This window comes from Tyto alba, unplaced genomic scaffold (assembly GCF_018691265.1).
Source record: "Tyto alba isolate M040663 unplaced genomic scaffold, T.alba_DEE_v4.0 Super-Scaffold_42, whole genome shotgun sequence".
NCBI lineage: Eukaryota > Metazoa > Chordata > Aves > Strigiformes > Tytonidae > Tyto > Tyto alba.
In genome coordinates, this window is record NW_024881318.1 from 38,244,247 (window position 1) to 38,271,899 (window position 27,653).

The 27,653-nt window shown below is 42.2% G+C and overlaps 1 protein-coding gene across 12 annotated transcripts in view; it reads right to left on the reverse strand.

Annotated features, from left to right (window-relative positions):
* Positions 1–27,653, reverse strand: part of NFIB (nuclear factor I B) — a 277,174-nt gene that overhangs the window by 152,867 nt on the left and 96,654 nt on the right. For 7 of the 12 annotated variants that reach the window (XM_042804618.1, XM_042804615.1, XM_042804617.1 and 4 more), the window contains exon 2: positions 16,323–16,854. In XM_042804618.1, the coding sequence (XP_042660552.1) occupies positions 16,323–16,854 (532 nt within the window). Of the gene's footprint in view, positions 1–16,322; positions 16,855–17,249; positions 17,336–23,056; positions 23,422–27,653 lie in introns of those variants that run through there. The other 5 variants (XM_033004190.2, XM_033004188.2, XM_033004197.2 and 2 more) reach the window with 3 other exon arrangements.

Genomic DNA, 27,653 nt, shown 5'->3' on the forward strand with positions numbered 1-27,653 from the left:
GAGACCTGATCCATATTAACATACAAAATACAAGAATGCCCCTTGCATTTACGAAACTGGGGAAAGGGAGAAAAATAAATTAAGATTCTTTTCTCCTTTCTTTTTTTAATTTTTCCTAAATGGAACACAACATTGTATATGCGTATTGTCCTCTTCCAACATCAAAACCTGGAGCTGGAAACATTTTATATACAGTAACTTTGTGTTATGGAGATGGGAGAAGAGATAGTAGTATTCAGAAGTCAACAGGCCTGGGGTTTCCAAATTGGTGCCATTGGCAATGGAGATGGCATCCTCCACCACCCCATCCTCACACCCGCTCCTGGCCACTCTCTGCTTCACCCCCTGCTTACGCCCCCTTAGCCCCATATTCATTGTCTTCTCTCACCTCACCCACACCCCCAACTCTCCCAGGTTCTGGCATGAGCTGGGTTACTGCTGCATTTTCCATTGCCAAGGAAGCACACACAGCCCATGGCCACCAAGCAACCAAACAGTGACAAACTCCAAAAAAGCTGATGATCGGTTGCTGCCTCTGTGGAGACACTTACTCTGGGAAGCTGAGAAATGTTGACACATTTACTCATCACCTGTGACGTCCAGTAATGCAGTTACTCTGCCACTCAGGTGTCTTCCACTCAGGTAACAAGAAATATGCGAGCATGGCACTGGTGAGGCCACATCTCGAACACTATGTTCAGTTTTGGGCCCCTCACTACAAGAAAGACATTGAGGTGCTGGAGTGTGTCCAAAGAAGGGCAGCGAAGCTGCTGAAGGGTCTGGAGCACAAGTCCTGTGAGGAGTGGCTGAGGGAACTGGGGCTGTTTAGCCTGGAGAAAAAGGGGGATGAGGAGAGACCTTATCACTCTTTACAGCTACCTGAAAGGAGGTTGTAGAGAGGTGGGTGTTGGGCTCTTTGCCCAGGTAACAAGTGACAGGATGAGAAGAAATGGCCTCAAGTTGCACCAGGGGAGGTTTAAATTGGATATTAGGAAAAATTTCTGTACCAAAAGGGTTATCAAGCACAGGAACAGGTTGCCCTGGGGAAGGGGTTGAGTCAACAGCCCTTCAGGTATGTGTTGATGATACCTGTGGTGTAGATGTGGCACTTAGGGACACAGTTCAGTGGTGGACTTGGAAGTGTTGGGTTTACAGTTGGATGTAATGATCTTAAGAGTCTTTTCCAACCCAAAATGATTCTATGCTACTTTCATATAGGTCATACGAGACCGATGATACAGAAACCAGCCTTGAGAACCAAAGCAAGGCATCCTTGTCAATAACATACATAATAACTAGGATGTGTGCCAAACACCATTCACTCAAACTGGAAACTACATGTCAAATACCACATCAACAGACATATTTTTATTAGAAAATAAAACACACATATAGCTTAGAGAAGTTCAAATAAGCCTGCTATGGTTACTCCAATGGGCATATTTTTCCAGAGTAGGTCCACATCATCCCATGGGGCACCCACAGGAGCAGTGTACATAAAACCACATGGAGATGCCATATGAATGCAGTTTTGCTGTTTTCAGGACCCATGCAAGCTCACTCAGACCTCACCATGATATCTTTATGTATCACTGTGTTATACTATGTAGGCAAACTTCAGCAGAATCCAATTTAAGAATTCTAGAGATTTTTTGCAACTTATATGCAATATGTAGATTAACCATTAATTTCTCTTCTGTGAGTTTTGACACTTGCTTCCAAGGCATTACAATGAAAGCCAGGGACTTCAGGCTTAATTTGCTACAACAAAACTGTTCTTAATCACTGCTTCCCAAAATATAGCTCCCAACTATTACTATTCAGTGGTCATACCTACACGATCTAATATTGTTGCTTTATAGTGTCTCTTCTTAACTGCATCTGTTGGCCCCAGACACAGAGTGCCTATCAATGGCAAGAGAACTGTCATGAGCACAGGGAAGACAGAATATCTCATTATACTGTACTAATGAATTTAAGAATAAGTCTATGTATAGCCCTCTGTAGGTTCCTCACCAGATGGAACAGGGAGTTCTGTGCTAATGCTTGTCCTACTGTGAAACATGTCGGCAAGCCCAAGTTATCATTAATATGGCTTGAATTCTGACAAGGTCAGACTGGCTGGACTATATTCAAAAACACTTTTATCTTACTGCAATAGGATAATGTGTTCTAAGACTGTATACCACAGGAACGTAAGACTCTTCTGCTGATTTAACTTGGGCTCAGAATCTAATGCTCTGCACCATGCTTCAAGTTAATGCTGCTGAACAGTGCGGGAGAACAGCACAGGACTCTAGCACAGCACTGAGAGAATTAGTATGCCCTTCTGATCAAAGAAAACTAAGCAGGCTATGCCCAGGAAAGCAATTACAAAACTGCAGAAGTCCAAAAGAAAGTTTGGGAGATTTTATTTGCTCATTATTTGTGAGGTCAAAGGTCAGAAAATGAGCAAATTTGACTACTGCATTAACATCACTGGCCCCTGAGTTTACAAAGGACATCAAGAGATCACCTGTACCACCTCTCTGCTGGAGAGCTTGATCAAGTTTAGGTGTGTCACTTTAGTGGATGTTTCCTAAAATTGTTCTTAATAAAAATAATACATTCTCCTCTCCCAGTCTATACTGCCCTTGTCATTGGAAAGTTACTGTGTGGTTTTTTTTTTTTTAACACAATCTTTCCTGATGAAATGTCAAGCCCTTACTTCTTGTCCTGCTGTTGTGGTTTGAACCCAGCCAGCAGCCAAACACCGTTCAGCCTCTTGCTCACCCTCCCCCCTGCCTGGGGATGGGGGAGGGAATTGGAGGCATAAAGGGAGACTTGCAGGTTGAGATAAAAACAGTTCAATAATTGTAATAAAATAAAACAATAACAATAATAGAAAGTACAAACGAGCAATGCACAATGCGACTGCTCACCACATGCCAACCAATACCCAGACTAGCAATCCTGAAATACCAAGATCCCAAAACAACAATCCAGAAGTGAGAGAGAACTCCTTCCTTTCCAGCCAATCCTCCTTTATATACTGAGCAGGATGTGACATGATATGGAATATTTCATTGGCCAATCTGGATCCAGTGCTCTGGCCTTGCTCACTCCCAGCATCTTGTATACCTGTGCCTGGGCAGGACATGGGGAGTTGGGAGAGTCCTTGACCCCTTAGCAACAGCTAAAAACATCAGTGTACAATCAATATTCTCCTCATACCAAATCCCATACTGAATCCAAATCATATCACTATTCTAGCTACTAAGAAGAAAAATTAACTCTATCCTTGCCAAAACCAAGACACCTACCCACAAGGAAGGCTGATCAGAAATCCCGGAAGCTTCTGACTACCTCCAAATAATTCACATTTTTTTTCTCATGTGCAGCACCCAAATCAGCATTGATGTGCAGCATTGAACACCATTACACTGTAAGTCCTTTCAGCTGGATGCAATCAGTGGTGTGTGAGTCCTTCTAACAATTGTTGCAACTTCATTCTAGGTCTTGGCTAACACTACCAAATGATCAATATCATTATCTGACTCTGCAATGATCCTAGTCCTAAACTTGAAATATGTCTTTGAACACACATGCTTTACATCACACAAATATTGGAGGACAAACAACAGATTAATTGCTGGCCCTAATGCTGTGTTTGTGAGTTCTAAGAAGTCATTCCAAATGTTCCAAAAAGGATTAATGCAGTATAACAAGTCTATTTAATTACTGAAAGACCAGTGATCCTCGTTTTACTATAAGCAGCTTTTCCTTTATTTGGAAGCTGTAAATAGAACAGAAATCATTACAGGACAACTATAATTCTTGTCCCAGAATATTCAAGCTATAGCAGCAATATATTGAAAAATATATGTGAAAGGCCAGGGACTACTATATACACACTGCATTTGTGTATGACAATGCAAGACTAGGGACATGTTTTAAAATATACCAACTCTCCTCACTATAGTTACAATGCAGAAGTAATTATTATGCTCTATGCAGAAATATGGTATCTGTTTCCTTAACAAAAAAAAAAAAAAAAAAAGTAAAGTAATTCCACATAGCCTTCAAAAGAAAAAATCCCTGAGGTTTAATAAAAGCAAAGAAGTCCGTGACTCCTGCAACACAAGCTTTTATAGATGACTGAACTGCAGGCAGAGAACTCACCTGCAAATACATATATGGTAAAATCACAACTTGATATAGATTATTTTAAAATATGTGTCTGAACCTAGACAGCCCAATCCATTTTCCAATTCTCCTTTCTGCACAAGCTAGTTATTCTTTAACTGGAAGATAAACAATAGAATAACTTTTGATGTTAACTCTTGGTTAGCTGTAAACTGCATTGTTTCAGTATCACCTGCAGAAAGTGCATGGACAGACTTCTTTTCATTTTTATAAATCAATATCACTTCCCACTCTAACAAGTAGACACAGCAATTTTGTAGATGTTGATGTTATAGCTGGCTCATTAGCAACCCTGAAATATCACCATAAAGGAAGGAATGAGGAAAGCAATGATTTAAGGAGTAAAAGTAGATGGCACACTGGTTCCAAAAAAGCACAGTTACTAATTAAGTATTTAGGAGAGTTTCAGTATTATCAGTGAAGGCTTCAGGCAAAGGTAGGCCCTCCAAGACAAGACCCCGGACTAACCCCTTGCAAACCAATGGTCTCCCCCCTCAGCTGCCTCACAAACCAGACCTGTTCAAGTCTGGGAGAGAAAACAGGGTGACCAGAATACCGCAGACACAAGCATGCTGTTACATTAGCTGGGGTTTCATCTCACACGTCAGCTGAAAGTCTGACCATCCGTCCTCCTCCCATGCGGGTGTGCTCTGGTCTGAGCTACTGGCCCACTTGACTGAAAATCCTGGGATTAGAGCTGAGAGAGGGACGGGGAACCAGACTGAGCTCAAACACCACCCCTGCAGGCACTGCAGATGCCTCCTCCATGAGGTCCAGGTGGATGAACACATATATAACTGCCCACAATTATTCTTTCTTTTATCTTTCTGTCTGAAGGACTTTTTTCCTTCACTGTCACAAAGCAAGAAAACTCAGAAAGCTCTCTGAGCGCAACAAAGCTCCTGCACCGTGGTCCCATTCGCAAGGGCCAGCCCTGCCCGGGGCTCCTGCAGACTGAAGCACGAGGGGTGCTCCCATCACAGACTCAGCCTCCCGTGGCAGGCTGACTCCCCTGCGCGGTTTCTCTCCGACACCTTCTCCCACAGAGCAGTACCACCACAGGGCTTGCAGTGGAGGAATGCTTTGTGCCGGTCCTCCCTGCTTGGGCAAGTTTCTTCCGTCTGGGCATGAGAAAACTGGGTAAGACATTTCTTTACATCGCAGAGCCCACTTGGGGGCTGGGCACTGGCACATGGATTTTGCTTGCAGTAAAATACAGGAAGGATTATAACTTTTCAGCTGGTACATATCTCAGTATTTCGCAACCTTCACTAAGGCAGCACTGAAGCAAAGGGTGCTCCATCTCCCTGGGACCCGAGGCACAGAGAGACTAAGCGACCTGCCTGCGGTCACCTGGGGAGCCACAGCAGGGCTGGAGACCCGGAAAATTATTTTGAAGTCCTTGCATCTAAACATTGAGTCATACTTTACATTGTCATCACAGTGATAGCATTCAAGCTCCTTGCGTCAGCGTTCCCACCCTCTTCCTTCAGAGGAACTATATAACCACAATTAAAATCACACCTAGGTTGTGGAGTTTCACACTGAAAGAAAAGGTTTGGTCATTTACAAGTGCACAGGAATGCTGTATGTATACATACAGCCTGGTGGGGTTTTCTTCTTTCAAAAAAAAAAAAAAAAAAAAAAAAAAAAAAAAGAGTTGACAGACAAATCGGGTGGTCTGTGGAAATATAAACCTGACCACACACTGCAAATGTCAGAGCACAGTGCTGTGAAAGAAAATATATTTTAAATTAAGTCAATTTGATTGAATAGATCTACTCACGTGAACAAAGCTTTCAGGCTAAGGCCTTAAATTTAGAACATACAAATTACTTGATGACCACTGGATTACAAGTTTACTTGTTTTATAATGTGTCCAGTATTAGCATATGAGCTTTCTTAACCCAGAAGGGCTGTATTATGCCATCAGTTTTTCAACAGATCTAGTCACCGATTTCAAAAGGCACTGCTTCCTAAAACTGCAGCACAATGCAGCAGATGATTACATGTAATACCCATCTCAAAAAAACAAACTGTCCTAACAGTCAAATTGTAGGTAATTACAGGAAGAACAAAGCCTACATCAGGAGGCTGACATTACCATCAGGAACACTGACGGTAGGCAGACTCTCCGGATATGGGGCCATTGACTCCCCACCTCACCAAGAGAATTCTTAAGGACAAGCAGTTTCCCCTACAAACAAAGCACTTCACAAAAAAAAAAAAAAAAAATCTGGAAAAAAAATAAGCAGAAACCAAAGATTGTTCTTCCTCCTCTTTTGATTAAGTTTAAATACTGCATCGAGCACCATGTGTAAAGTCCTTTGCCTTAGAGACCACAGTCACTCCTGAATATTAATTGGGTCTTTAAGAAAATTATATTTTGCTACTGAATAAATCAAATAGACACGACACTGGCATGAAATGTGCCTCCCTTTCATGTCAAGAAATTATTTTGATCATTCTTTTTTTCCTAAAAATTGAAGTGGGGTGCACACCATTACATTTTCATCACAAAACATTTTCAAAATGGAAATTTCTTCCAAGCACATCCCACTCAAATAACACTCTCAGTGAAACGGGACAGGCTAAGACTGGTGGTGTTTGCCCCTGCAAAATGTAGCTAACCCGTGCACCTTAACAGAAGAGAAATGCACTGCAGCCTGAGAGAGGAGGGAGTTTCCCTCCAGCCCCTAGAAATCCTCCCACCACCTCCTCCACTCTGGAGGGCTGTCGGTTTGTCCCCACCGCTGCCAGGAGACAAAGGTGGTGACATCAGGAGCACATCCAAGGGAGGACACGGCTACTCCAGAGGGACACCGCAAAATCCACTGGGCTGTAAATTCAGGGCTGAGGTCTCCTTGTCAGCGATCCCCACAAAGAACTGGAGGAAGTGGCGTGGCTGCTGAACAATGGAGAGGCCAAGCAGTTCACAGCCATTTCATGACCCAGACAAGTCAAGGTCAAGAGATTCAGGTAGCAACTTGGCCTGGGCATGAGTTACAGCACAAATGAATTGTTTTAACAAATCGGCTTTGGTCAATTAAACCTAACAAGACATGTTGCATCACATAGCAGGGTTCCTGACACCAAGGCCAGGAGCTGAGGCCAGCCTCGTAAAACACGTCTTTTAACATGGCATAACAAATTTAAGGTAATCCGTCCAGAAACTGCAGATGTCAGAATAATAAAATACAAGTTGTCTTGACTAGGAGATGTTTTCACACTTTTAAATCGGGGACACTGGAGTGTAGTCATCCTTCCAAGATGTCTGGCATCATTTTCAGTGGCATTAATCATGCAATGGAAGACTGATGCTGCAGTAAATATACTTGCTATCTCTCAGACACAAGGCATTTCTATAATAATCTTCTAAGCAAATGCAGCATTTCCTTGTTAGTTGCTTCATCAAAAAAGACTGAAAATAGTTTGGCATTTTAGGCCAATGTAATTCACAAGCAAAAAATGTATCTCTGTAAATATTTTAATTATATCTAATTTCTAAAGACATGGAGCTTGTAATTACTAGATTCTAATATATGCACATTTCTTTGTTTCTATTTTAAATAAAAACATATAAATCTTACTGTGACATCTTCTCAGAAGACAGCTTGTGAAGGATATGGCAAGATAATTGACTAAAAATTAAAATATAATGCTAGATTTAAGATAAACAGCTCATACTTATCTTTCACTTGTTTAAATTCATCCTTTATGAAAATATGTATAGTAATTCAGGTTAATATAACCTGAAGGTTGAGAAGACAAATATATAAACAATATATTCACAACCTAAATGTTTAAAATTCTCAACTGTCAAATAACTACAAATAATATAGAATATACTTACTTGTACACAGCATTTGTATCAAACCAATATCATAAAACTTATCTTTTTTCCTAATCGCTCAACGGACACACTCAAACAGAGTTCAGTAACCATTCATTTTTGCATTTGGCTTTCCTGACCACTCTCCAAGGAAGAAAAGGGGAACTGTTCTGATCAATTTCCATGTGTATTTTTTCAGGAGGGAAATAATTAAAAGCTCACTTAAAGCCAAAGAGATGCCTTCAGTGAAGGTGCCTTTATGGAAAGACACTGGAAAACAAAAGTTTCCCCTCTGCTCTGGAGATAGGTGGTTACCATTAAAAAGTGCAAGGTTCCTCTGAGGGTAAAGAACACTTAATGGTTGAATGGGCTTCAGCTAAGCTTTTGCACCGTGCTTTCCCTTGTGCCATATCACAGCAACTTCTCCCTGTTTCAATTCTATTTCTTAGAGAAAAAAAAAAAAAAAAAACACAGGAATTTAAAAGGTCCCAAACACTGTAAGTAGTTAATAGGAAACTAACGTTAAAATGACTCCGATGTCCCTATTTTAGTCACCTTCTTGACTTGAAGAGGCGTATGGTAGCAAGAAGGACATAACACACAGGAGTCATGGGGCATGAAGACAAAAGCTCTGGTCCTCAGTCTGGCTAAAAACATACAAAACACTAGTAGTGATAAACACACTTTAGACTGTCAGCCATTCCCTAGACAGAAACCACCACAAAAGCCAAGTCTGAAGTGCCCACCTGTCACCGACTGTGAAAAAAGCTAGAACAAAAGTCATCCCAATAATGAGGTTCCTAAGAAACAACTAAAGAAATCTATTTATTTAAAATTTAAAAAAATAATAATAATTTAAAAAATCACCACAATATACTTTGGAAAAGAACATCTCTGAAAGGAGAGTTTGGTGGGAAGAGAATGTAAGGAAGTAATCTTTTTGTAAATAAAAAAGTGGGTGGAAAATATTAACAGCTGTGCTAGAAGAATATTCCCAACTTCACACACGATTCACTGCTCCCAGACAGTACAAGACACACAACCAAATCAACTCTCTTTTCTCTTGGACAAACCTAATAATCTAAGATTTACTTCCCCCTTACTAGCCTCTGAGCCTTTCAAACCTCTTCTAATTGAGGCTTCACTGCTCTGAGCCAGGTTTTCAGCAACCACTTCTAGAAATTCTACCAGAGTTTTTAAAAAATAAATAAATTAAATAAATTTAAAAAAGGAGAGACAGGAAAGAATCATGAAACCTCCTTATAACAAATGACATCTTGTTTGACATTTGTCAAACAAACTGGCTAATCACAAAGGCTTTCTTCCTTTTTCACATTCAGTTAGCATCCAGAAAGTGTCTCCAGACAAGGGATTTCTTCCCTACCTCACAACAGAAGAAGCAACACTATTCAATTAAGTTAGCCATTTAACTCGATCCTGAGATCATCCTAAACTGAGTGATAGCAGCAAAACAACACACCACTTTGCTGTTGAGGCCGGAACATAACACTTTACGAAGCCTCCTGAATTATTGTGCTTGGCCAAGTGGTATGCTGCTCCAAGGACCAGAGCTTCAGAGGGCCACCAGTCCTTGGGATGTCTACATTATTATACTAGAAGCAGGGAGAAGGAGAAGGATGAAAAGCAGGGAAGAAGGGAAACCTATAAGAAAGAAGTGGACTTGACAGCAATCTCATGCAATTGACTTTAAAATCCAACCTGCAGTGGTATTTAGTGTTTAATTATTTTAATGAAGTTTTCACAGTTACAATGAATTCAGTAAAGCATGAAAATTAAGAAATTTAAAACATAAATCTCTGCTGTTATTTGAAGCATTTCCACTATGAATTAGTGGACTTATTTATAGTTTACAAGCATTTTTTTGTTCCCAGTATTGTTATTCTGTCTGAAACTACCGTGAAGCAACTCTTCTGCTTTCTTTTCTATTCTTTTCTTTACTTTACAGCTTCTTGCTGTCAATCTAAATGTCATTCATAAATTAACACTGACCTCTAAATTTTCAACTAGTTGCACAGAATTTATTTAACCATAAGCCTCTTTTGTCTTAAATACAATTAATGTCATTTAACCTTGTGAAAATTACTCCCCTTGGTGTATCAGGTAAGAAAGAAACGAATGAGCTGAGAGCTCCTTCCTAAATGTCTATGTCTTTCATTCCTGACTGAAACGGTAAAATCAAATATGGAAACTCCTTTTCCTTTCTCATAAGCCTGTCATATGGCCTGTAAATCTATTCTGAGAGAACTTAAAAAAATATACATTTTGAATTCTTCAGATCTGCTGTCCGAATGTGAAAACGCATTCTGAAAAATTAAAATTGATGGGTGACCTTTTTAAATGTTTTAATATCCTACATCTTCATAAACAAAGTATCTATAATCATCAAATGAAAAACATTATTACGTTCATGTATACATCAAATTAATCTCCATCTCTTAGGGATACATGCCTTTCCTGCCTGCAATTTTCAGCAAAATAGAGATACTCAACAAAGTGGTCATCCAAATGTTACTTTAGAAAACTAGAAAATAAATCAATACAGTGTCTTTTTCAGTTGACACAAGAAGTTTTTTTAAAATTACATTTTCCGCATGCCTGAATTGCTCAAAGTAATTCAAAGTTTTGAAAAGGTTTATTATTCCCTATCAGATGACTAAACTATAAAATGCTTTTCTCATGAGAGCAGATTAAATACAAACTCATACTTCTGCTTTTGCACTGGCTTTGTGATTCAAAATTGAGATTTAGCACAAGGGATCAACATGCCATTTCACCATATAAGTAACAAGCTCCTAGAGCACCTGGATGCCTATGGGTACAGGTAGTAATAAGCTTGGTTTCCTGCTGTTCCCAGTGTAACTAATAACGCTGTGTAAACTCCAACAAATCACCTTGTACCTTGACATATTCTTCTGCAAAATAGGTAAACTGTTCTACTGTATGTTCTTAGGTAAAGTATTCAGAAGGAGGCAAATCATGAATATTAATGGCAGTAGGAACAATCAGCAATTCAATGGATTGATTGATTCTTCTAAGCCCATTATTTTTTTATTAATTGTATGTGGAAGCATCAGTGCACACAAGAAATGCAAACCCTCTTCCAAAATCCATCTGGGTGGTGTGACACTTAGACATATGATCATTAGAAAAAAGACTGCTTAAAACATAATTTTAAGTGGAATTTGTTGTAGTCACAGCAAACTAACCAAAATAACTTTATTTATAAAATTTGAAAAGTATTATTATTACTATATCATAATTTTCTACACTTACTAAATGAAATCTAAAGTATAAGACAAAAATGACTGTGCAAACCTACTGCAAAATTTGAGCTATGAAAATGAATTCACAAAACTCAAAAAGCTTAATAAAAAGATCAAGCCGTTGATACACTGAGAGTTCACCCACCCACTCCTGCAATTCCGATATATCACGTTTAAAAGAGAATTACAATTCCTCCTGGAAAGAGGACACGGTTTTCAAAGTAAGACAGTCCACACACGTTGCCAGGACTGTCTCAAGTGAAAAAGTGATATCCCCGTTCGGTTGAGGATTAGCAGTTTGTCAGCGTTAACCTGGTCAAAAACAGTTTCGAATCCAGGCAGACGCAGCACTCCCCGCCCCAGCGGAGGCTGTCTGACTACGCGCTTACTAACGGTCCAAAGCACGTGACCAAAAACGGGGCAGGCCCACAGCCCCGGCCCGAGCGGCTGCGGGCGGGCGGGAGGCGGGCGGCCTGCAGGCTGCCCCAGCGCGCAGCCGCTCTTCCCTGGGCACCAACGGAGGCCCCGGCAGTACAGCAGGAGGGTCCTCCACACGAAGTTCTCCCCTACCTACACTGCAGGAGCCAGCCTGCACCCCCGCTCTCCCCCTCTTCTCCCTCTTCCTTCCCCCCCCCCCCCTTTTTTTTTTCCTCCTGTTCCCCTGCTACCCCCCAAGAGACAGGACACAGTCTGGTGATTCAGGGACTCACACAGGCCCAGCTTCCTTCTGTGCAACCCTTTGGGTAGAGCTGCTAATCCTTCTTATTAATTAACGAGATAATAGCAGTTAACTGGAAAGCAATATTAATGCTATTTAGGAAACTTCCAACAGAAATTATTCAGTCTTTTTACTGATTTCCTTCTATCAAAGTCGTGCAGCTGGAACTGTAGCAGCACCTTGATTGTTGAAGAAGTCAAAAATACAAGAGTGCCTGAACAGTGTCAGACTAAGGACATCTGCATCTATTTTCTGCTCTCCTTGGATAGTTTAAAAGATCCTCCCCTCCCGCAACTTCAGAGATTATTAACAGCTGGGGATGAGGGCTCCCACAATTATATCACTCTTACACAACGACAAGGGATAGTGTAAACAGTAACATGACTTATCTGAGAAATGTATTCTGAGAGGCACACTCATTAAAAACACTTACAAATGGTTACCATTTACATGTACCATTGTGTCAGTCCTTTAAACTCCCAAATTGTTTCTCAAGATCCACTATGCTTCATTCAGTACGTGCTGAAATACCTAGCATCAAGTTTGCATTTTATTTATGCTGAAAAAAAACAGCAGAGATAATGCGGGGATTATGAATTCTGCAGATGAGGCACATTGTTGTAGATATTTTATGTTTTAGAAAAAACAGCAATGCGATTTTTAATTATTTTTTTTTAATTAGCCATTGTAAGAGTAAGTAAAACATCTATCAGAAGAAGGATTTATATTATCTGGGTTCTGTTGCAGCAAACAAGTACTGCAGCTTTCATTCACTGATTGTCAAAAACTTTCCAATGTGCCCACTGCAATGCGGATGCCAACCAACGAATCAAAGGCATTCAGCAACTAGACAAAGAGGGTCTGATGCCAACCTCGGTGCCACTGGCAACCATTATTGGCATCAAGCACATTGTCTGCCTTTTTTTTCGCCTCTCCTGGCACTCGACAAACAAAATGGCGGTTCTTGTAGCAACGGGAACACAGCATAAGCACTGCACTGAATCAAATACCATCAAATGATTTTATGGACTGAGATGCGTTTCATACCAAATGACAGACACTCCCTGATGCCTGACAGGAAAAAAAAAAAAATGCAGTTTTGTTAATAGAAATAACATTCATGCCATTTTCAAGGTTTGGGCTTTTTAAAAAAATTGGGGAGGGGGAGGGTGGACACAAGCAGAGCCCTGCAGAAGTGTGTTATGATTAGGAATTCTTTTGATGTTAAACATTGATCACTGCATGTACTTCCCATTTTCTTCCTCCATTTCAGTCAAAGGAGCAGCATTGCAACCTATGTCAAGCTCCTTTTTCTTTTTTTTAAGATCCTAAAGCACAAGAGTATAGTGGAAAGAGAACGGCAGGGGGTGGGGAAAGATGCTGAATTCTGAGGGAGATGAGTAAAAAGTAGAGCCAGATGAAGTTGGTCAATAACAGAACTTCATAGGTCAGTCCTTATTTCTTCTTTCATGGCAGGCGTGGAAGTAGAAGTTCTTTTTATTAAGAACTGAAAGGATTATTGACGCTTCTAGATCTGGAAATTGTCAATATATTGTAACATTACTCTGCACTGCAATGCGGATGCCAACCAACAAATCACAGGCATCCTAGGCTAAACAAAGACGGTCTGATGCCAATCCTGGTGCCACTGGCAACCATCACTGGCACTCAAACTGTCCTTCCTCCTCTTTTTTCCTATAATCTTCTTTTTTTTACAGGAAAAAAAAAAAAAAAAAAACAAAAAAAAACAACCCTCAACCAAAACCAAAACAAAACAAAACAAACTACTTGGCCCCTTTATTCATTTTATGTTCTAATTCCTTCATATTTCGCTCAGGGATTTCATTGTTTCTATGTCTCTGTTTAGTTTTTACATGGTACTATTAGGTGCATTTATATATTCTAAAAGAGAAATAAAAAGCAAAACAGCATGTGTATAACACAACATTTTGGTTGACTTCATGCTTATCTTTTGCAGAGTCTGGTGCTCTTAATCAAGTGCACTACAAAGTGTCACAATTAACCTGCTTTCAATGAAGACAGAGAATCAAGTTTGACAGAACAGAAAAAAAATATAAAGATAACTTAATATGATTTCTTCAAGAAGAGAGCTAACAGATGTTAACGGAAGATTTACTGTGAAGTAGCAAGACAGATACAACATACATGCAGTTTATAATAAACAAAAAGGTCTACTAAGGATGACTTGGTACACAGAAATTAGCTAGCTTCATCTTCCAGTATATTCTCAAAGTAGCATCAAAGAAAGTTATAATATTACAGCATGCTTACTCATTTCTGAGCAAGTGTTTTAAATAAACTCATATTCTCAATCCATTTACATCAATAAAATCAGCTATGCCCTGCAATTCCTTCTCCCACTTCAAGTTATTGGCTTCCAACAACTTAAAAGTCGATAATGTGTACGAGTACTCTGAAACCAGCTTCTTTGGCTCAAGAACTACTTAAACTGTTTTGCCTCCCTTTGTAGTTTTAACTTTTAGAAACACGTAAATCCATTAGAATTAATCAGTAAGCTATGTCTTGCAATATATGCATTCAAAATATAATTTGACTTTTTCTTCACAAAAGGAGTTTAAAGGTACAAATTATTTGTAATTAGGCTATTTTGTTTAATGTTATCAAAGAAATCTTTCTTCCTATATTATTGGGGACCAGATTTACCAGACTCTGCAGCTACTTAAAGCCGCTACAAAATACCTAAGTGTTGTCTTCTGCTGTGAAGAGAAAAATACAAAAAAATACATGCAGGAAAACAAAACAAAACAAAACAATGAACCATATTTTTTCATAATGAATAATCAAAAAAATTTAACCCTTTTTACGTGTTCACGTAAACATAGTACTCCACTTGTGTGAGTAAATGCTAAAAGACAAATTCAATGAAAACAAAAAGGTCATGTTGTGTACCTGTTCTTTCAAGGAATGAGTACACACTGAATGAAGATGTGTGCAATTTTACTTTTTTGCTACAAACAAAACCCATTCCATTTGTTTTCCAGTTATGTATCGGGCATCAGATAACAGCCTGCCATCTGCCCTTCTGCAGGCCATTTCTGCCTACTACCAAGCCAAGTTGTGAAATGGTCTACCATCTGCAGCTGGTCAAACCTTCCCTAGTTTTGATCTGCAGCTAAAAAATAAAAGCTTTATTACTGCTGATCAGTCAACAATACAAAAACGTCTAGAGAACGGTATAATCACCAGAAAGAAATAAAATGACCCCTCAGAGAGAAAAAGCATTTGAGAAGGCTTAGTATCGGAGAAAAAAAACTTTATCTACTTACAGCCATTTACAATTTCAGGGAATCTATCTATGAATATTGTTATCTGAATATGTACTATTACCAGCAGTTTTTTTTCCCTGATACATGATTATCAGAAGCCCCATTTTTATTTTCATTCTGTAAAACTAGGTTTAAGAAGCTTTTCCATAGTGTTCCTGCAATTTTCCACATTTCAATTATCTGACAAATAAAATTAAGAATATGATTGTGATTATGCAAATATACTTCTCATGGAAAATTCTCTCAAAATATTATGACCTGGACCTTTGTTTTGCAGCTCATATAGGTAAAATGAGCTACTGATGTAAAATACAAATAAAATGTTAAATACTGTATGCTGTAATTCTGACTACGTATAGTATTTACAAAGCAGTATTTCTGTTCTAAAGTTTTTTCATGTTTTATTTTATAGATGCGAGAAAGTCTACAATTAATCTTCAAAGTGATAGTAGGTTCATCAGTTTAAGGATGAATGCTAGATTATTTGTAACTACAAAGACAATAATAAATAGTTGTATTATTTATTGTGATTGTCCAATTACACATACCTGCATATGTTACTAACAGTATTGGGGAAACAAAAAACAAACAAACAAAAAAAAAAAAACAAAAAAAAACAACAACTTGAAAAACAAGAAGAATGTTTTCTGAAGTCACAACTGGAAAAAATACAAAACCTATTGCCACTTTTTGACACAAAAAAAAAAAAGGCAACTTCAGTAGAACTAAAGTACTACCTTGGTATGTCCCGCTCTCTCTTGAAAGAGAACAGGACACATATGTCAAAGATACATGTCATTTACACAGGTCTGTAGGAATGTGTGTATATGTAAGTATATATGTATACATGCTGATTTACATAGGGATATGAAGCCACATTACGTCTATAGACCACAGAATAATGTTTCACTGGAAGTCAGCCCACAGGGGAAACAGAGCTGCTTGGAATCAGAGTTTGATATACTAACATAGAAAGACAACAGTCTGCTTCCTACCTTGCTCCTGCACGTAGTATGCCAAAAACAAATCAAGCTCCTTGACTGATACTGTTATGTGATGTGGCTGGACGCAAAGTGCTGGATTTGTGCAATGTGGGGATTTCATGAGCCGCTCTCCATCCGTACTTTCCAAGGGGATGCCTTTGAACAGGATCACCATGACTAGATCCAGACGCCAGACTTTGTCAGCCTGTCGCAGGCAGTCGATTCTCCTAATCTTACCCTTCTGATCAGGATTGGACAATACACAGCATGGGTGCTTCTTCCCAGTCACCGTGAGCACAAAATCCTCCCGGAACTCTTGGCGAATATCTTTGCGCAGCTTGGCCAGGAGCCTGGATGCCCACTTCTGTTTAATTTCAGGCTTTTCGCTAAGTAGCTCATCCTTGACTGCTCTTTCCTCATCCTTTGACATTCGTTTCTCATGTTTTTTAAAGTACTTGCGTTTTCGAGCCTGAAGGTTGAACCAAGTATAGGCAATTGCACGGACATGTGGAAGAAGTGCCTCAATGAACGGGTGAAATTCATCCTGTGGAAAGAAGTGGAGGGTAAAAAAAAGAAGAGAAGAAGAAAACTCAGTCAGTAAGTTCTCATAATCAAAGCAGCATCAAGAAAGCTTTCTGACATCCTAAAGTGAAATCTAAGACGAAGAGAATAGACACTTAAAATTTAAGCAAATTTCTGCATAACACCTTTTACGCAATTACTACCACTGTCAGGCAGCAGACAAAAAGTTCACAGAGAATTGCATTTTCCCCATATCTTTCTCTTTGAAAGAACCATGTGAAGATTTTATTTTGTATGCCTCCCCTCACTACATCCCACAACGCTGCAGAGACAACATCATTTAAAAGAGATGCTATCAAGACATTTTGTTTCTAACATTCAAATATCTGAGTGAACGGCTAACACCAAGAAAAGTACCATTGCACAAAGAGGACACTACGGTTTTAAAAAATCTGAGCAGAAACGTTCAGAAGGCTGAGGCGAATGCCACAGTTCATTTCTCTTCTCTGTGGCACAGAAACACAAAGCATATACATGCTCAGTGTAATGGCACACAGTTCCCGCTTTTGGAGCATGCTCTCAGCAAGAGACTGCTGGTGGCACAAAGAGCATGCGCCATTAAACTTGATCCATTTTCTTATCAAACGTCCAACATTCCAGCACTGAAACAGCACCATTCCAGCGGTGGTAACTAGAGAAACCAGTATACAGTAAGGAAAAGCAGGCAAAAGACACAGCGTGTCGTATACAAATCCTGAACAGAAGCTTCTGTACTTTCAGCTCTTCAGGCTTCCCTCCCACCACCCCCAAACTCTGTAAAATAAAAGTTTATGAAGTTGAGAACAAAAATTACATTTATGTTCTTCCAACAGTTCTGCTGTGGGTTTTGAAGCCCCCACAGAGTCAGTTAATTTGTTAACTGATCACATGAGTGTGGCAATTATTCTAAACCCCTTAAAAATCAATCTGAGGTGTACAATGAAAAATGGCAACTTGGCACAAACTTTGCATTCTTTGTGTTTCTGCATGCTGTGGCAGAGTGACATTACGAGTGCACCGCTGGTCAAATGCTGCTTTCATGAAATCCATGCAATTTATTTACAGTTCCAAAATATCCCCTTCTGTCATCTGGCTTCACCTGCAAGTTCTTATCTTCTGCCTAGCAGCGATATGGATTGCATTAAGGAGGTAATGCTTAGTTGTCGTCTACAAGTACATCCTACAGCAATTAAATTAATTCGTTTTGTCTGCTTAAAGTACCATCCTACACATCCATGTTACTATCTAAATAGGCCTTTCCCAAAAACTAATACCTCTTTTCCGTGAGCAAATCCGCTGTTTAAAACAGCACGATCTGCTTATCAAACATTACTGTATTTTTGTTTCCAAGGGAGACCTTAGGGGAGGTATCTTTCTTCCTGTGTGCAGGCGTATTTAGTTTTAAATACCACGCATTTTGCTCATCATACTGAGTGGCACAGTACAATCAAACTAAAAGTGAACCTTTTTTATACAACTATATTCAATAATACAATTAAAAAACTAATATTTTAGCTATGCTGCTAGACAAAGAATGAATTATGTTTAATCAATACGCTGATTAACTCCGTTACGTAAAAAGATGAAAGTATAACTAATGGTCTCAATTATACAGAGTTCAGACTGCCATTGCAGAAGCTTCAGGCCATGAATTTAGGATCTAAATCTTCAAATTTCAAACAAACTTCAAAATTCCACGAGGAGTAAAACAACCAAGTAGACCTAGTTACCTCTCTTCCTTAAGCGTCCTCAAATGAAACAGAAAACAACAGAAAAGTTGGAAGCAGTTTACCTATGACCACGTTACTGTCACAAAAAAAAAAAAAAAAAAAAAAAAAAAGGAAAAGAGTTAAAAAAAAAAAAAAAGAAAAAAGAGAGAAACAATATAGAAAGATAGTTCAGGACATAAACAATTGCACTGCAGTATGATGCTCGACAAAGAGCCACAAAGGCAATAATTAAACTGATTAGTAGTTTCCAGCAGAGATTTGAACAATTCTGATACTATACTGGCACATAAAAGTAGGCCATGGAAAGAGTTAAACCACAATCTGTTCTTTGTGTGGGAAGGCAATACTGCTCTGAGTAACCACAGCCCATGATAAGACTTCCCTGTCTTCATACACTTTCTGATGCCATGTTTTTTTCCCCTTAATTATAACTACTAAAAAAAGTTTATTTTTTCTCCTACAAAAGTCAACTTAATTGATGTATTCAAATAAAATTTAAAAAAAAAAAAAAAAGCAACAACAATATCAGCATAAAGACGGCACGCTATTAAATCCTTACAATTCATTTTAGATGGAATAAAACAGATTTACTACAGATTTTGAAAATTCTAACAGCTGAGGTTAAAGGTGGGACAAAGGCAGAGGCCTGAAGAGCTTTGAGACAAATTAATTTTTGCCCCTATACAATGATTTCCCCTACATCTAAACAGACTTCTGCATTTATAACTTAAAATGGCAAGAAAATTAATGTGGAAATATTCTACACTACTAGAATACTACTCATCTAGTTTTTATTTTTGAGAAGAACATCACAAACTATTTTGGAATTACTATGCCTTTAGGTAATGCACATAGTATTATCAATAATAACCTATAGTATTTTATATCTATGAAAATTTTAGAGACAAAAATTTTACTTTTTAAATTCCAGTCTTTAGTGGTTGGATGTTTCTTTCTCAAAGAGTGGGAAAAAAAAAAAAAAAAAAAGGTACAACAAAAATACCCAAACAAGAAAACAACCCACACTTTTAGAAACTGTATTCAGGCTTTTCTTTCATAATATCATTAAGCAGTAAGACATTAATATATGTGAAAGAGTGTGAAGGAAAAACACAGCAAAGAACATTCTGTTCTAAAGCAATATTATCAGATATCTTTGAGAGATTCATTGTGCATCTGGAGTCCTTTCAAATGAAACATTACTTGACAAGAAAAAGTGCCCATAAAAATGATCCTAAATGGAGATTTGCAATTAATCACACACATTCTACACTAAACCTTCTAAAAAGCCATCTACAGGTTTTGATTTTTTTTTCCCCTTAATATTCATACAGGCAATGTTGATTTTTTTTTTTTTTTTATGTGGCACTTACCCATGTGCCACAGTTGCTCTTGCAATAAAGTGATTTATGGTGGTAAGATTTTCAAATGTCATATTAAATGGCTCAGGTGAACCACTGTGCACTGTCAATTAACACAAGTTACTGTACAATACCTACATAGCTTGTAAATAAATGAAAGAATACCAGTCATCTAATGATGAGAGATAGGCCAGGTTTTCTTTTTGAAAAGGTAAAGGGGAAATGCAGCGCTTTTCTCCTATCTTCTACTTTTGCAAACTTTGTATCAATTAATGCAAATTTGGACTGAGGACCATACAATAAATATGCCAGGCAGAAGTTAAGGAATTTTATACAGAAAACTTCAGGTGCTCAATTTCCCTGCATGGCTTTTCTCCGTGTCTAATGAAACAACATATTATAGGAGGAAAAGAAAACGACAACATATTCTGAGTTTCCTGGACCACCATAACATAAAAATAAACCATGGCAAAAATATCACAAGAGACCAAGCACTTAAAGGCATGCGGTAACTGCATCCTATCACGCCTAAGCAAGAGAGATAAATGCAGTTTACACTCATTCCAAAACAGGGGGAAAGAGGCATATGGGAAGGAGAGGAAAGGACCCCCCAAAAAATTTAAATTGCATTTGGTGAGTCTTCATTCTTTCTTGCAGTTATTTTACACCCATTAAATTTTTACTGAAAGAGTGATAGGTAACAGTTTTATTGCCAGGGTTTGTCTTAGAGCTGTACTTTGGATTTTAGACTTGTTTCTAAAAGGTACTTCAGCACTGTCTCAGCACAAACTGCGCTTTCACAAGGACCTCAGTCCAAACAGGTGTTCTGTATTTAGAACTTTTACCAAAATATTTTATTCTGAGCATATACTACCAGAGTCAACGTGCACCGCAAGAGCCCTAGAGACAGAGAACACAATGGAGAGAACAATTTTGGCAGTACTACTTTAACTTGGTCACAACTCAAGATTAATCAGTCTTTTGCTTTAAATAAATAAATAACACAAAGTATAAATTCTCACTGCCAGTGTGTTCTTTATTTTCAATTTATGGGGATGAAAGATTATTTTTTAAATGCCTTTATCATTCCAAACAGGTAGAGAAAGATTCCAAACTAAAACCAATTTGCTGCAACTGTGTTCCATGTATGTACCACTAAATGGAAACTGTCTCTGCATGGCCCATGATATAGCGCAACTGTAGAATATTATGGAGAAGTTATCTATGCACAAAAGCCAGGAATTCCTTTCTCATATTTATGGCTGTAGAAGTACAATGTTGTGTTTTTGTATACACCTGAGTGCGGTATTTTCGTACAGATTTAATACATGTGAGTCCAAAAAGCAAACATATCGGGGGGGGGGAAACATTAGAGCAGGAAACAACAAAATTAACTACCCCCTGCAGTAGAGGTGGTAGTGAAAATATGCGTGTCCCTGAAGTAAAAAACCTCTTTCTTAAATTGTGCTCCCAGGCTAATACTCCGGTGCAGAGGTCTTATTGCCTGTCAATAATTTCACAGGATGGGCAGCCCACACAGAATTAATTTTTACTAATTGCAGACTCCACCGTATGTAATTATTTCTATGTGGTACCTGCAAGCATGTGTGTATCTGTTACACAAAACTCTTCCTACATGCATTCATTTCTCTTTTGAAGAAGAAATATCTCAACAGTACTCTTTTCCAGCTCTGCTCCACTGCAGCTCACGTTTACTTGCTGAAAATATCCATATCTAAGTCAATCACACTTAGATGCCAAACAAAATATAAACAATAAAAAATGTGTCAGCCAAAAAGCTACAGGACTGTATCCAATCACTGAATAAGCCTTATCACTGTTTCCATCTTCATTCACAATTTATGAATACTTCTGTCCCTTTGAATTACAACGCTTTCTAATCGTGGAATAGCTTAAACCCCGTTTATTTTTCCACCGTGCAACTAAAGTGCATCGCTGGCCGCTGTAACAACAGTTTTGCGGGAAACGTTACTTTCGCACATTTTGTGCTTCTTTAGCTATTTGTTGCACCAATGTGGACGCAAGCAGTTATCGCTTAATCAGTTTACATCACATCCTCCTAAGACAGACTTTCACAAAAGCTCATGAAAACTGTCCCCCGGCTTTACAGACCGGCACAGGCGCCGGTGCCCCGGCGCTCGCTCCCCGTTACCGGGCGCCCGGCAAAGACGCCCCGGGGCCACCGGGGGAACTTCCCAAGCCCGCTCCCTAAACCCCGCTCCGGTCTCAAGCCCTGCACGCCGCCGCGGCGGGGACCCCCGCTCGGGCTGCCCGCCGCCCCCCGCCCTCCGCCCCGCTCCGCGGCCCCGCGCTGCGCCGGCCGCGGCTTCGCCTCGCTCCCCCCCGCCAGACCCGCTGGCAGCCGCCGTCGGGGCTGGAACAGCGGCGGCAAGCGCGGTGGTGAGAGCCCGGCGCGGCCGGTCGCCTGGGCGGGGAGGGCACCGGCTCCCCCCGCCAGCCCTGCGCTGAGGCGCGGAGGGGCGCGGAGCAGCGCGGGGAAGCGCCGTGCCCCTGCAGCACCGGGCGAGAAAGTGCCGCGCAGCTCAGGCATCCCCGCTCGCATCGCCCCCGCTGCTGGCAGGCCGCGTATTATTAATTAAGCATAAGACGGGATTGCTTCGCACCGGCGAGCGCTCGGTTTTTTGTCAAAAACAGCACTTTTCCTTTCAAACCCTTTCATTAGGCGCTGCGTGAACTGGCGAGCTGAAAAGAGAGAGCAAATCGTGTGATTCCTATCAAATCAATACTTCCCAAACCTGCTTTTTAGCGTAATTATGCTCATTTCCATTTTGTTAACCTTTGACTTCCTATGCACCGACAATTAACAGTATTTGTCTACGGGTGACACTTTGAATGGATCTCCCCAAAACAATGGCCTGGTATAGTTTATTCTCTACTATTCGCTCCTGCGAGAGGAGTTTGGATCTGACAAGCAGTTACAACTGTGTTTTAACCCGTTACAAGTACTAGTAATGACTCATTAAGAACTCACATACATATAAAAATAATTTAGGAAAATGAAAAAAAAAGTGAAAATAAAATAACAAATAAATTAAATAAAACGCGTCTATACCTGAGTGAGACAGATTGGAGAATACATCATGACTTCGCTTTGAGAACACGCTGCCCGAAGAGCCCCAAAGAAAAGCCTCAAAAAGGAATAATTTCATCTATTCATTTTATAGTCATCTGAGACTCAAGGAAGATGAAATCAATCAGGACGGGGCTCTGCCCTGGATCACCACAACTTCACAACAAACCCCAGTCCTCCTTAAATAGCCAAAGATTCAAGTTCACTCCGTGTGCTAGATTTCCCGGGGTGAAATCCAATCTACACTTTTAACCCTCTTGTAGTCGGCGGCGCAGGAATCTTGCTTTTGCTGCTGCTGCTGCTGGTGGTTGTTTTGCAGATGAGGGGGGAAGGACTCGGGGGGGGGGGGGGGGGAGGGGGTGGGCGGGAGGATTTTTTTTGTTTGTTTCGCTTTTCTTTTTCTTTTTTTTTTTTTTTTTTTTTAAGAAGTTGTTAGTGGCGGGTTATTGCGGCACTGTCACCGCGCTCTCGAAAGTTCAAGGTTACAGCCCGGAGCGGAGCAGGAAAACCCCGGCGAGTGACGGGCAGCCGAAACTTCGCGGGAGCAGCGCGACCGCGCGCGCGAGAGCGAGCCGGGGCGGGAGCGCGCGCGCGGGGCATGGGCGCGGGGGGGCGCGGGCTCCCCCGGCCCCTCCCCCCGCCCCGCGGGTCAGCCGCGAGAGGCCGCCCGGCGCGCGCCCGCCGCAACGGCAGCGGCCGCTTGGAAATTCGGGCGATCCGGGGGATCGGGGCGGGGGGGGGGGGGGGAAGGCTAGGAGAGGTGGGGTGGGGCGTCCCCGCGCTCCATCCCGGTGTGCTCCCGCCGTGTCCGTCGTGTGAGCGCGCGCGCGTGTGTGGGTGTGGGAGTGCGTGGGGGTGCGGGTACGCGGGGATGTGTGCGTGTCTCCACTCTGCAAAAACTTGGAAGTTGAAAAATTGACCGGTTGCACCCTCTGGACTCCGCTCCAGCTCTCCCCCGAAATGAGACTTAAGATTTTTGTGGTTATGGTTTTTTTTGTTTTGTTTTGTTTTGTTTTTTTTGTTTTGGTTTGGTTTTTTTTTTAATTATTTAATTACACAATCATCACTTACACTCCTCCTCCTCCTCCTCCTGCAAACACATCCCTTCGCCGCCGGATCCCCCTCCTCTGCCCTCCCCCTTCATTAATCACCACCTAACGCTGCAGAAGGAACCAGCACGTTCTGCAAACATCCCTCATTTTCCCTCTCTTCTGGTGGGAGAAAGTTGCCGGGGATTGCGGGGGGGGGGGGGGGGGGGGTGGAGGGCGGCTGCCATCTGCAGGAGGTTCACTTCCCTTCTCCTCCTACCGGGGTACGATTTTGTCAGCGGCGGCGGGGCTCAGGCGCCCCTGCCCCTCGCCTCGGCGGGCACAGGGGAGGGCAGGTCCCCCCGCTGGCCCCCGCAAAGAAAGGGGGGCCGGGGGGGGCCCTCTCCAGCACGGCCGGTAACTGCTGCCCCGGCCCTCGCAGGCGGCTGCCGGGCAGTGGCGGGGGGTCCCGGCTCCCGGGCAGCAACAGGGCGCGGGGTCCGGTTTCAGTCTCCCGGAGGCAGCGCTTACGGGGGGAACTGGGGCAAGGCGGGGGAAAAGCAGCGAACGAAACTTTATTTCGGCTCCTGCGGGGAGGGCTGCGACGCGGAGAACAGCGGGGATGATTTGGGAGCGGGTGTGTGGGAGGGGGTTCTCGGTGTGTGCGACCCACCCCCGTCCCGACCCCAGCACCTCCGCTACCGCCTGCGGGCGGGAGCGTTTGAGCTCCCGGGGCCGGTGCGCAGCCCCCCGGAGGGACCGCTGACTTCCTCCCTGCCCAAAGTGAGAGTTTATTCACGTCAGGCATTTCACAACTACACATCAAGGAAAGTAGGCAGGTTCAAGTCAACCATGAAATGGTCACTTTTTAACCCCGTCCTGTCCTCATTAGGGAAATGCTCAAACACAGCCCATTTTCAAAGAGGGCTCTTAATGAGGGGAGCTTGCCAAGTCTACCAGCTGCAATTCCCATAAATTTACAAACCAAAAGAAGCAGGGGGATGGGCGGGAGAAGGAGAGAGCCCGTACAAGACAGGTAATGTCAAAGGAAACAGCAAGAGCCCGACGCGTTAACCCTTGCAGAATCCACACCGCATCCCCGCAGCTCCGGTTTCCAACTGCACTTGCCCAGTTCCCTCAGATTTGCAGGGTTTGAGCAAGAGCCGCGGTTCTTCCCTTCTACAGACCACATTGATAAGTGACAAGTTCAGAGCATATGCCAAGGAAATAAGGGATGAGGCAAACTCGGGGTTAACCACAATGAGCAATTTTCCTATCTGGTGTAGGATACCCCCCCAAATCCTATCATCTTTTCCTTTACCCAGACGCTGCAAAAAGCTGATAACACCAGCTTTTAAATCCTGGAGTTTTCCTTTGAATTAATATTCAATTTAACTGGAGTTAATTTACCATAAAAGACATTCCCCTTGGCACAAATGCACCGATGTCCTTGAACACACCTCTTGGAGCGCTTGGACTCCTACACAACAAGCCATTATTGTGGACCCGATTTAAAACCACAATAAGCCCCCTCCATCCCCTTCCTCCCTCTCAACTCTCTGGGAGGATCAGGGTAAGCCCCCCACCACCACATCAGCAAGGCCACCCCTGTGAGCTGCATGGATGCGAGAAGCATCTCCTTCTCCCTGTCAGGGCTTGCAGAAGTCCCCACTCCCTCCCAGGTCCTGGCCAAGGGACCACTTTGTGCTAGAGACCTGTACATTAAGAGCAAGAACCGTCTGGCAAGGTCCCAGGATGAGAGGTGAGCTGGAAAAAGCAAACAGCAAGGTAAGGGCAGACACCAAGCTGGGCACTTTCTGCAGCCCTCGCTACTGCCAAGGCGGTGTGAAGTCAGGGTGAGATTGGGTTTGCATCCCCAAAAGAGCCGGCTGAAGGTGGGTTTGCATCCCTACCCAGAGCAGGCAAGGGGGGCTGAGCCCAGCCAGCCCTGCAGCACGTGTTAGTATGCCCCCAGAATAGCGCTGCTGGGGATCCCAGCAAAGCCAGACCCACCCCAGAGCCGGTCTGCTGGCCCAGGACTGAGCAGGCCCCTCACATCCTGAGGGACATGGAGTGGGCTGGCCAGCATGGCTCGTGTAGCATCTTGTCTTCTACCTGACCTAGGCGGCAAAGCAGGCACGGTGCAGGTTGCCATGGGTTTGCCTCCAGGTTGACCCACATGCTCCCTGTGCAGAAGTGAAAGCAGGCTGAACTGGGCACCCAAAAGGCATGTTTCAGCTCTGTTCCTTCTGGTTAATCCTAGTGGAAACCCATACAGGAAGGAGGCTTTGTCCTGGGAGAACCTTACACACACACACCCACACACACACAGCCCTCACAGACAAATCCAAACCACACACCCCTTCCCCGGCTCCCTTCACAGGAAAGCAAGCTAAAGATTCTTTCCAGAACAGAGAAAGAACTCAATTAAAATAAAAAGAGCAACTCTCTACCACTTCCTTGCAGAGGTACGAAAATAGGTATGTGGGAACTGGGTTAGCCTGGAGAAACATGGTATTAATGCAGCAATGACAGCAGCCACAGTGGCTGGGCCCTGGCATGCAGGGAGACCTTGTGGGAAAGTGGTTCAATTGCTTTCAAGTCCTGGCTTGCATTAACTCCCCATCCCCCTGAAAACCCTTCCCTCCCATCTTACACACTGAAAACCCTGCTGCTGCTGCAAGTTCTCTACCCTTGAAGCTCTGGGCTGGGGGACGGTTGCTTTTCATCCTCACTGCCAGAGCTGTGCCAACCTCCATGCTGGATCTGAAGGTTCAGCTATCATTTCAATGTAGGCAATTAAGAAAAAAAAAGTCACCAGCTGACCTTCCTGGTGATAGCCACCGGGAGCTGTTCCCAACTCCAGGGGGCCAGGATGGCCCGAGGAATTCTGCCTTCAGGCAAGACGCAACGTGAGCACCGGTAACACACGCCTGAACACACAAGCAGCTGGGCACATGCACACAGGTGCCAGAAAAATTAACCCAACAAAAATACGCGTTCAGGAACAGCAGGCACCTTTCACATCAGTAAGTGGTAAATACTGAAGCTGTGTGTGAATCACCCTCCCGGGGAGGGGCAGGGGGCTATCCCCACCCCACCCTGCCTCATGCCTCCCACAGACCTCTGGCCAGGGTGGCCTGGGTGGAAGGACATCCACTGCCCACGCTGCAGGCTCTGAGGCAGTTCATCTCAGGAGAGAACCAGAAAGGCTTTTTGATACCATGAGTGGATGGGCTTGCTCCCCATCACCCACCCTAGCTCCCCAGAGGAGTTTGTTGCCAGTGGTGCAGATCCTGGTATGCCAGAATTGCACTGGCAGCCTGGGTTTTCCCTCTGTCCCTCACAGACAATGCTCACAAAGTTTACCAGATGTTGCAAAGCAGCACTGCCTTTGGACTTTAGAGATAATTAACGTTAAAAAGTGGAGAGGCCAGTTAGACCACCAATATCTTTCCTAAAGCGGAATTTCAGCTGATGCTGTTTGGCTGGACAACTGCTCAAATGTTTCAAGTTTTGGAGCACATGAATATTATTATGCATCAAAAATC